This window comes from Brugia malayi (genome assembly GCF_000002995.4).
Source record: "Brugia malayi strain FR3 genome assembly, contig: Bm_v4_Chr1_scaffold_001, whole genome shotgun sequence".
Lineage (NCBI taxonomy): Eukaryota > Metazoa > Nematoda > Chromadorea > Rhabditida > Onchocercidae > Brugia > Brugia malayi.
In genome coordinates this window covers 8,601,453-8,613,045 of record NW_025062475.1, presented here as the reverse complement: position 1 = coordinate 8,613,045, position 11,593 = coordinate 8,601,453, and the positions used below count along the sequence as shown (strand labels likewise).

The 11,593-nt window shown below is 31.1% G+C and overlaps 1 protein-coding gene and 2 non-coding genes across 3 annotated transcripts; 2 read left to right on the top strand and 1 right to left on the bottom strand.

Annotated features, from left to right (window-relative positions):
* The first annotated feature begins 241 nt into the window (after nt 1–241).
* On the top strand, nt 242–344 carry Bma-mir-5881.2. The gene has a single exon (XR_006228194.1). It is a non-coding gene; the product is annotated as a pre-microRNA Bma-mir-5881.2 (primary transcript).
* On the bottom strand, nt 254–333 carry Bma-mir-5881.1. Its single transcript, XR_006228195.1, has one exon. It is a non-coding gene; the product is annotated as a pre-microRNA Bma-mir-5881.1 (primary transcript).
* A 268-nt stretch (nt 345–612) lies between the features above and the next one.
* On the top strand, nt 613–5,209 carry Bma-dpy-18.2 (Uncharacterized protein; the record flags this gene model as incomplete). The annotated part of the gene is made up of 12 exons (XM_001900519.2): nt 613–779; nt 955–1,165; nt 1,378–1,495; nt 1,850–2,065; nt 2,284–2,468; nt 2,948–3,118; nt 3,322–3,392; nt 3,775–3,874; nt 4,213–4,266; nt 4,386–4,451; nt 4,734–4,802; nt 5,012–5,209. The coding sequence occupies 12 exons, from the start codon at nt 613–615 to the stop codon at nt 5,207–5,209; spliced, it is 1,626 nt and encodes a 541-aa protein (XP_001900554.1).
* Between the last annotated feature and the right edge of the window lie 6,384 nt (nt 5,210–11,593).

Sequence of the window (11,593 nt, the reverse complement as noted above, 5' to 3'; positions counted from 1 at the left end):
AGATTGCCTTCTCGCCTGCCTTTCCTTTCAGCATTTTCGGCTCATATCCATCACTTTTTCTCTCTTTCCCTTCCTTTCAAATTCCTTCTTCTCTTAGATCTGTTCGTATTGATTTTATTTGACTGTCCGCAATTTTGTTGCTATTTGTCTGTCCAATAATAAATTTCCCCTCCTTGTTTCATCTATAATTTATAGTGACCTGTTAATGCTCAAATTAATGTCATCACTTCTCTCCCCTAATCTTGCAGAGTTTAGGATTGAAATTAGGACAACTACGACACTAAGGGCGACTTTTGCGCCCTTAGTGTCGTAGTTGTCCGATTTTAAGTTACTTCCATATTTTAATTTTGCTCATAGAAAAGCAGTAAACATAGATGATATGGTATCATTTAAATCCTTCATTTAATGAGAGTTTTTTAAAAAACCTAAATTTTATTACCGTAGCACAACAAAGGTAGTGGATTGAAGCATCTGAATTATAATGGACTTGAATAAATCAAATGATAACGTTTTACAGTAATTGCGCTGTTTCTTTGTTACAACGTATTCGTTGTAAAAGAACATATCTTCATTATTTGTTATTTTGATACTTCTTATTTTCCAGAGCCAGTGATGATAGCTACCGTGGTGTTCATTTTGGCACTGCGGAGTACTACACATGCTGATTTATTTACATCAATCGCAGAAATGGAGTTACTTCTGGAAGCTGATAAGAGAATTCCTGATTTGCTCGATATGTACATCGAAAGGTTCCAACAACGTTTGGATCAAATTAGACAGTTTGTTTTATCCATTTATGTTGAAAGTTTAAAATTTTTGGATGCCTTTAAAATATTGCGCCAGTTGGATTATAATGTTCAAGTACTAAAAATGGTTATCAATTACTGGAAGAATATGATTTCAATTTCGATTCTTTCATCTTAAGTGTCAGATCCCACTAATTTTATTTTTCAGGCTTTCAGTAGGCAAAAAACAGCTTGGCAATCGCAGTTTAGGAAATGATATACGATTGCTAAGCAATCCAGTCAGTGCTTATCTGCTTATCAAAAGACTGATTGAGGAATGGGATGATATAAAACGGTTGGCAGGAAGTGATATTGGCGAAGAGTTATTGAAGGAAATTTCAGAATTACGAGCAATGAATTATGTGAAAAACCCTACAACGGTACTTTTTCATGAGTCCCTCCCTAACTTATCCTATTCTATGATCTTAGCAGATTACTTCTCATTTCTATAATTTGCATGAAAAGTAAGGTTCAAATTATCATAATTATGAATTTTTTTAAGATTTACGGACACTTATAGGATGGATTTTCAGTAATTTTTCATATAAAATTGGGCAAATGACCTCTTGCTTCAATAAAATACATTTTTGAGGAAGATTTGGTTGGAGCTGCAATAGCCTTACTTCGGCTGCAAGATACATATCGGCTAAATGTTAAGGAGATAGCTGATGGGAAAATTCTGAATGCTTCTGGTGTTCAACCGTTTACAGGTTCGAAAGCAAATGCATTATAAAATGACGTTTCCAGTCCTTATATTTTGAACACCTTAATGAATGTTTTATTTTAGTACATACATTTCTAACTGTCTGCTAAATTAGGGTCTAGGAGTTTGATCAAATGTCAAGCCCTGCTTTTAAAGTTCAGCATAAAATGGATGAACAAAAAGTTTGCAATTATTTGAAACTGTATTTGCTGCTATTTTTTTCTTCTGTTTACCGAAGAAGTTTCAACTTTCGGATATAAAAAAGAAAGATACAGGCATATATATATTTTATCATAATTAGTATTTTTTTAGAACAATTTCTAAAAATTCTGGTATGGAATATGATTTTATATTTTTTCAGCCAGGGATTGCTTTGATATTGGTCGAGCAGCATACAATGTGAATGACTACTACCATACCTTAATATGGATGGAAGAGGCACAGGAGCGGTTGCGGGATGAAGCGCCGCACGAAACTGTGCAATTAAAGGAAATTTTGGAATATTTAGCTTTTGCGCTCTTCAAACAAGGCAATCTGAAACGCGCCCTTCTGCTCACTGAACAGCTGCATACAATTGGTTGTTTTTTACTACTTGTAGTGTTACTTGAATTTTAATTTGAAACTGTGTAAGTTCACCCAAATCTATCTAAGATTTTTGCTACGTTGCTACCATTAAAGATTATTATGGTATATTTTAGAAACGTTCAATATATAAGAAGCTAAATATAGCGAATTCAAATTTAGATCAGGTTACTTTTCGTAACCGAGGTTAAATAATGTCCTTCTTCATCACAGATCCAAATCATCCACGCGCAAAAAACAATATTAAGTGGTATGAAGACCTATTGGCTGAGGAAGGTCTGAAGCCAATTGATTATCGGCGAAATATTCCGCCGGTAACTAATCCTCGACCTACGACTGGTTTGGAAACAGCGGAGCATGATATCTACGAAGCCTTATGTAGAAACGAAATACCCGTGGTGTTTTTTCTGTATCTTACTCACATTTGAACAAAACTGCTTTGGTTAAACTGACAAAATTTTAAAATAAGAAAATCTGTTGTCAAAAGCTAACTAACTTCCGTTAGGCCAATTAAGAGGTAAATTAAAAACATAATTAAACTGTTTGCATAATTTCGTTTCGGGAAGTCGATGATTAGCCGTTACTCGAATTTTGCTTTACGTAACTACCTTCATAAAAAACAAAAAATTATTCAGGAGGCAAAAATTAATATGAGAGACAAACGGTTTATCTAAGGCGTTTTTTTATGGATATGAGAAGTTTCAGTAAGCAATTGTAAGCCTTTTAGTCTTGTTTCCCTCCTATTTCTGGGCAAAAAAATAAAATCTGAAATTTCTAAATTTTGTTATTTTGAAAACTTTTTGAACTCATCTGCGCTTCTTTATTCACTCGTAATTTTTCACTTTCATTTTTTCAGTTGAAACGTCAAAATTTTCAGAGCATTAAGGTAACGTCAAAACTTTACTGCTACTACAAAATGGATCGTCCATTTTTGCGTTTGGCTCCTTTCAAAGTTGAAATTTTAAGATTTAATCCACTCGCCGTATTGTTCCGTGATGTTATTACAGACGAAGAAGTTACAATGATCCAAATGTTGGCGACACCGAGAGTATCCGTTATTTTAATAAGCATCTTAATATTGTCCTTCCTATGTTTTCTTTATTATATTATCCCTTATAATTAATTTCTAAATGATATTCTTTTGCAAATTAATTGTAAGGATTTTCGAAAGCGAAATTCAATGTCGGTTTTTTTTTTTAATTTTTTTCTTCTCTATCCCCTTACTTTTTATTATTTTTATTGTTTTCATAGCTGCGAAGAGCTACTGTGCAGAACTCGATAACTGGTGAACTTGAAACAGCATCATACCGAACAAGTAAAAGGTTGGCTGTAAACTTGCTCACATTCATGATTTGCTAGCTTAAGAAGCATTTTAGCTGGATGCGAAAGTTTCCGGAATATATGATGGTCAATTGTAGGGAGACATGAGCACTTTTTTTTATTTTTAAAAAAATTAATTTTTAGATTTCGAGAATTGTGATATATCCTATTTCAAATAGATGTAAAAAAAATTTTAATTGCTGATGTTTTGTACTTGCCATACCTGCTTTCTACTATTTTGGATGTTTGAAAGAAAGTATAAGATTTCTGAATTTTATTATTTCACAGGATTTCATGAAATTACTTCAATTTCTTTTTTCCTTATTCACTGGTAAGAAATAAATTGCAAGGAAAAAAGCGAATGCTTTGTTCATTTACTTATAGTGCATGGTTGAAAGATGAGGAACACGAAGTTGTACATCGGATCAATAAACGAATTGATCTGATGACTAATTTGGAGCAAGAGACTTCAGAAGAATTGCAGGTTTGTTGCTTTTATTCAAAGTACAAATTTTAAAATTAAATTGCTGATGTTTCTTACTTGCTTTACCTGCTTTCTATTACTAGTTAATTTGTAGTTTAATTAATTCCAGATTTCACATATATAATTTGTATTTTTACTACAAATCACTGTTTGGAAATTTTGTTTCTCAGTAATAGTTTGCCTTTAAAAAAGTCTCTAACTCCCTAATTTCACAGTATTACTTTGAAGATTCACACTGTTTAGTTGTTTTGGCTGGTATTACTGTCATCGTAGTGCGATGCTTTTTTTATTCAATAGTTTCTACTATTTTGTATTTTTCATGCTAAAGCAAATATTAGGTTGGAAATTATGGTATTGGTGGTCATTATGATCCTCATTTTGACTTCGCAAGAGTAAGTTTCATTATTTTCGATTAATTAAAATATTTTTATTTAATTTTTTAACTCTGATTTATTTTTTCATTATTGTACTGAGTATTTTATTGTACATAAATGATGTGGCATTCATTCAGAGAGAAGAAGTTAACGCTTTTCAGTCGCTCAACACCGGGAATCGTTTGGCAACATTGCTATTTTATGTGAGTATTCAATTCATTCTGCATAAAAGAAATTAGAAAAGGAGGGTCGCTAATTTTCGCTAATACTCGCTAATTTCTGTGAAGCTCAAACCACCAAAATCTCTTGTTGTAACTTTGATGCATTAAAATTGTTTGAAAACATAAAATTTCTAAACGTCATCTTTTTCAAATTTTCTCTGCTCCTAGTTTACTTTTCTCTAACCGTTAAGTTTATTCAGTCCATAGCCATTGCTGAAAAAGTTGCTTTTAAATGAAAATTTTTTAAAACGAAAAAATTTACAGATGACACAGCCTGAATCAGGAGGTGCTACTGTATTTACTGAGGTTAAAACAACAGTTATGCCTTCTAAAGTTAGTGATTTCTACATGTTTTGATCAATATTACTATTTAAACTTTGCCATTTTGATTGGAAGTGGTGGTCGAATTGGAAAATTGAAGATTGATATCTGCTTAAAGTCTTTTGGATGAAGTTTTTCGGATACTAAATTACGAATTTGAAGTTTTTCTGACTTTTAGACTAATAATCAAGTTTTTGAATAAAAAGAAATTTTCTTTGCAGAACGATGCATTATTTTGGTATAATTTATTGCGCAGCGGTGAGGGTGACTTGAGAACACGTCACGCTGCGTGTCCTGTGTTAACCGGTACGAAGTGGGTTTCAAATAAATGGATACATGAACGTGGTCAAGAGTTTCGAAGGCCTTGTGGCTTAAGCCGATCAGTGGAAGAACAGTTTGTGGGCGATCTAAGTGCTTAAATACTATTGGGAAGTACACTAAAAAGCTAAGAATTTTTGATACATTATATTTCAAAGTAATATAACTGTTACTGCATGTTGGGAAAGCCAAAACTAAATTTATAATATGTCCAGATAATTTTGGATTAATTCCATATGATAAAAACTTGTAGGCTAAACATTGTCTATCTCAACAATTCTTAAACATATACAAAATTGTTCAAATTTACATCACAACTAAGAAATCATTTATTCAAGATTATTTTGCAACTGTATTTCAGCGTCTAAAATGTTACAGTCTGTTAACAAAGAACTACCAATTTTAATGTCATAAACCGAAGGGTACTGATCATCGTAGAGAGACAACTTTTTACTTACACTAATTATGCACTTTTTTATAAGCCAATTCTTGTATAAGCAGTTAAAATCATTGGCTTGGCTCAGTTTTTGAGTATTTCAAGCTTCGATTCAGTTCATCTCATCGCTCATTCATACTCAATTCATTTTCAATAAAAGGTGATACGACAGCAAAGTACGACAGTTTTCGAACGTTTGTGGATTGTCGGTACAATTTAATATTCATTTTGTTCATTTCTTTCCTATTATTACATAAACGCGATATTGTGCGATGTTGTAAAGTTATTGTTGATTTACAACAGTAAGGACATACTAGAAACTCCAGCATATTAGTTACACTGCACCATTTAGAAAAAAAATGTCGCAAAATGTGTTTGGCTACTGCAGTTGATTGACATGTAGTGTTTAAAATGTAAATTGTATGCTTTAAAACGATAATTTTAGCTGGTTCTTTGTTTGATACTTTGTTAAAAAATGTTTTTCTCAGATATAAGCAATAACATATTCTCTTTCAGTTGTAGTCTTTCTGTTTTATTTTTTTTATCAAAGTAGATTAATAGTTGTATTAAAATGAGCGACAAATCATAATTGGAACACAAAGTGATCTGTGATGTTCTTTGTAAACTTTTTGTAATAATATGTTTGCTTAGTATTTAGTCCGAAGTGTTCGCATAATATATGGAGTATGAAGTTTTAATACTGATTCTTAGCAAGTCAGATTTGTCTTCCATGAATTTTAGGAAACAAAGTGAAACATCGTGGCATTCTCAAGGCACACATCTTATTTGTTCCTTCTAATTTTACTCTTTTAACAGGTTCAAACACTAATTTATCTTTCACACAATGTGAAGACTTCCTGCAGCTGTTGGGACGAATGTTTTCTTCCTAGCTACTCGTATTTCTCATTAAATACTTCTCTCATATTACGTGTCAAGTTATATAAGAAATTAATTTCCTTTCACTCATGTATGTACTTTTGCACACAAAATCTAAAGCACAGCAAAGAAATATAAACTTTTCTGTTGTGATCATATGTGATTTATTCTACTGCTTCAAGATTATCGATTATTCATACTTCTCCATGATTTGATTATTTACTGCATTTACTTGATAAACATTTTATTCTCGTGTGATCAACACTCGATATAATTAGGTCTTTATTTACTTCACTGCAAACTCCAGTTTTAGTACAAATTCCTCGGGAAGTGCTTCTTGTAATTTAAATGTTATTTTAAGGGAACTATGCGTAAGTGCTCTAATTTAAGTTGGACTTTTTGTGGGATAAGAAATATGCTTTGATAAGGATCCATAATAGACTTTTTTAAGCTGACATCATTTTCACATTGTTGTGCATTATTTCTTCTCTTTTAGTCTCTTTTTCTTGCGAATGTTTTAAATCTAATTAGGTTGTGGAAAAAGTTGGAGAACGACCAGAAACTATAGGCTAATGTGACAGGTTGGTGAGATATGTGGTATTGGTTTTGGTGGGAATATCGAAGATTCCTGGGGATTAGTTCATTTTTTTAGATTTAAGAGCAGTTTTTGTTTTAATGGTGCTTCAAAGTTATTTCTTAAGGTAGTACTTTAAAAATTAGGGTCACGTGTTTGAAAGGCGATTTGTCTTTTAAACTATGAACGCTTGACTTCTTTTCCTTCAGCTTCCAATCAAACAAAAGAAAGAAATAAGAGGAAAGGTCACAAAAAAAGGAAGAGAAATATGGTCTGCCAAATATGAACTCAAATTGGGGGGGAATCATCATTATGATCCAATGTAATTTAGTGGTGAATAGCCTGTTAAGTTCTAATAATTGGAAAAGAGGGGATTGCTTGAGAATCGGTAATTAAATCCTTCTAGCTGTATCAATGCTGGGATACTAGTTTACTATTGCTGGGGATTTTTAGATGAACAACATTTTAACCTTAACAATTGAAGATTCCAATTTACTTCACTTGGCGAGCCATATTTTCTTCCTTCAATTTTAACATAAAATAATGTCTTTTCTAGAACAATAAGAGGATGCGCTCAGTCAGTCAGTTACAAAAGGAGCCATCATTAAATGAATATAATTCATACAAATGGCAAATAGTTCATGCCGAATATCAAGGCTAAATTGTCATCATAAATGCGAAGATGATATTTGCATTCCAAAACTATGAAATATTGGAACTATTAAGCAAATTAATTACAAAGATTTCGAATGTTGATTTTCTTAGTTTTCAATTCCTATCTCTCAAGTTTTGGTCTTTATGATTCCTTTAGATAGTGAAATTTGGCATCACTGTTACAATTCTGTTGTCTTTGTCGTCGTAGTTTCTTAAAATCTAGCTTAACTTTCAGATGAAACTAGTGAAACTGTCTGGAAAAAATTGTCAACTTAGTCAAGGAGGAATTATTTCAACAGCTTTTATAAGATAGTGTGAAGAATGAAATTGAATCAGCAATGTTTTAGCAACGAATGAGTATCCTCAATATCATCTTATATCTTCATTTATACATTCATCTTATGACATTTCACATTTATGTTAAGTTTCATAAAACAAACAGGTGACATTTTTTCACTTTATGTGTGAACAAATTTTCTTCTTTTTTTGAAAGTTTGTAAGAAACCGTATATCCATACATTATCATTGAGAGCTAAGACAAGTGAGGAAATTGTCTTGAACCACTTGTAATATTTGATATAATGTTCATGAGTTTTACTGATAGATTAAATTAGGTTTTGCTTCTTTCTAAAATGATAAAAAGACTATAAATGATCACTGAGCTAAGTTTTATTTTCTGATGTTTGATTTTTCCCGTAAAACTTAGCTCCAGCTTTAATTTTTGATGAGATTCTATTTGACTGCATTTTTCATCTTTTAAATCCTTACGTTATTTTCAATCAGTGAAATTTCATGAACAACGATTTATTGGGTATTGTGATAAGTGTACATTTTCAGCTTTCCTGTTATGTGTTAATTCGAAATGTAAATCTAAATATTTTCACTCTAAAAATATTCCTGTTTCTTTTCTTCTCTTTGTTTATTCTCATATGCAATTTAAAATTTTTTAGAAGCAAAAATTGCTAAATTTAAGCTCTGTTCATCACAAGTTAAGTGATAGTCACGAAGAGCTCTACATAATTACATTATCCAGGAAGACGTTGCTCCTGTAGAGTGTTATTCTTTTTTCGAATTTTGAAATTCATTAAGTTTTGATTCAGTTTAGCTTTTTATTACAAAATTATTATTTTTAAAAATTAAAATTATTATTTCAAATTATTTTTAATAGTTGGACAAATTTCTTAGGTTTCCAATACGTAATACTGAAGTTTTTATTTAAAAAATGTAATCAATGTGTACTTGTCCTAAGAAATGGCGGTTTAGGTTTAAGAAAGGAAAACTGAAATTTTTTTGCTATTTAAGTTGCAATCTATAAGGTCATTTTATTTGTTCGATGCACACTTTCTCTCATTACTGCTAAAATCACCGAGATGAACTGATCATATATGATCGATAATAACCAAATAACACACATCAGAAAGTCTTTAAATTCTCCTTTTTTTCAAACATCCATCGATGAATTGTCTGATCCCACATTTTGATAAAGCACTCAGCATAAACTTTCCACCTCGAATACATTTTAATTCTACTTGAGGTATTTTCATGATAAATGGTGATTTCCCGCTACAGCTAGATAACTCGATGAATACAAGAAGTGGTCTAAACGAAATATATTCTAAGATTAAATGTGAATAAGCACGCGATAATGAATACGTAAGCTAAAATCGAAATCCTCCTCTGAGCTTTACTATCTGCATATCATTGAAGTGGATTTATGGAAAATGATTCTTATTCCACACGGTCGTTTATTAGCCAAAAATTCATGTAGGTAGAAGTTAGATTCATCTAAAATCCTGTTCTATATTTCTTTCACTTAGTTTTTTATTTAGATTAAAAATGGTAAAGTCAGTGATTAGTCAACGAGTAGGAACGAATTTTCATTGGTTAAAGGACTATGTTCTCTCAGTTAATAATTTTTAGTGCATATTTACTATATCTCCCATAAATCTCCGTATGAATATTTTACTGGTGTCTATAAAATTTTGCTGATCGAATGACTTAAATTACTGCAACTGATGGAACTGTCAAGTGAATCGTCACAAGCAATGCATCTAGAAAAATAAACTTGGTCCAAGGAATATTCTGATAATATTCATTTAGCAACTGAGTTATTCGAGATATCCTAGTGAATCCTGGTGTATTACCATTTTCCTCATCAAATAAATGGACCGACATAAAATAATTTTTTGATTATCCTAAACCTAAGCTTGTTTTTAATTAGTTGACTAAATTCAGCTTATTTTATTGCTTCTTTCTTGATGCTAAGAAAGCTTGCTGAGTAAATTGTCACAGGCTTTCCCTTCGTCTGCTTCAAATTCATTGTTTTGCACTGATTGATCTCAAATTATCTTTCTGATGATTCTTTAACAATGAACTTCTTCAGATAATACATTGTCATGAAGATGTGAAACTGGTAAATATGACTTGTTTTTTTTTTTTTTTTAAATGAGCTATTGATGTGTCTATCTCTAAAGCAATACTTTACTTTCTTCATTAGTAGCTGTAGCTAGCGGAATGCATTCGGCTGTTTTCATTATTTACAACTGTCGATGCAATCAATGATCATGAAGCATTTATTGTGAAGAAACCCATATGAAGAACTGCTGATAAAAAGAGTTGTTATTATTTCAATTAAAGAAAGCTATAAGATTAAATATTTCAAGTAAGTGAAAAGTAAAGAACATAATCTTTCAGCCTTTTTCTTTCATTTCGTCGCTCTTTTTTGCCGCATTTAATTATGTGAAGTGTGACTTCGGCAAATATCTCTGAAATGAAAGATGATAAAACGGGAAGGGAGTGAAATGATGTAAATATACAATCAGTATAAAATGACTTTTATATCCATTTTTCTTAATACTCTTTGCATTTCTTTTTCCCTCCTGTTACATTTCCCTTTTATTGCATTTCATTTTATAAATTATTAAATGCAACCTCCAATTGTGGTTGAAAATTTTGTTACATTAACAATTTTTTTTATCGTGAAGCATTTCTTTAAAACATCGTGACTATTTTTAAATTTCGTAGTTAATTTATCTTGCAAATAAGCAAGTTTTAAATATAATTGTGCCTTTATAGAATAAAAACGCCCACAAAATTATTGAAAATTGCCTCTTTTTGTTTTTTTAATATATATTTAATCACTTCTATGATATTTTGTTTATTTAGTTATTTTTGTTAGCCATTGTTAATTGCGAACTTTTTTAAAGTAACTGGACAAAACACAATATCAAGTGTAAAAAGCTTTGCATTTACCTACATATATCAATTTTCTTCCGAAAATGGGAAGAAATTTAGTATTTTTCATTCTTAGCATATGTTTAGCTTAATTTCATTTAGAGCAAAGTGAAAAACAAGACTTAAAGATTGCTAGTATTCAGCAGAATATAATTCCATCCATTTTTTCCTAGTATTTTAAGTAGCTTTTTAGTAATGCTTTATTAAGTAATGCTTTTTGAATATGCTTTAGGAAATTTTCTAAAAGAAGGGAAAACCGGTTATAAAATGTGAAGAAAAGAAATATAAAGTGTAAATTGTAATGTCTGTAAATTTCTCTTTCTGTTTTCCTATGAGTGGTTCAAAATGATAGTTTGAGAAAAAGAAGATGATAGAAGTATGAATATAAAAATATTGTTCGTATATCTTGAAAGGCTTGTCAGATTACATTGAAATATGAGATAAGGCTTGGCAGTATAAACTATCTTTTATTTAGCGGAAATTTGTTAGAAAAATTTTGCCTTTTAGGTGTCCTTTCCAGTTCTCCTTTTTCGATCTTTTGTTCTTTACGTCCATATCATTAGCTACGTTTGTATAGTATCCTTTGACCTATTGCTTTGCTGATATTTATTGTTAGTAAAACCAGCATGACTGTATGTTTATAAAAGAATAAAAGTTTTTTTGCTGGTAACACTACTGTACTGCTTTCCCATGAATCTCTCCAAAGTACTG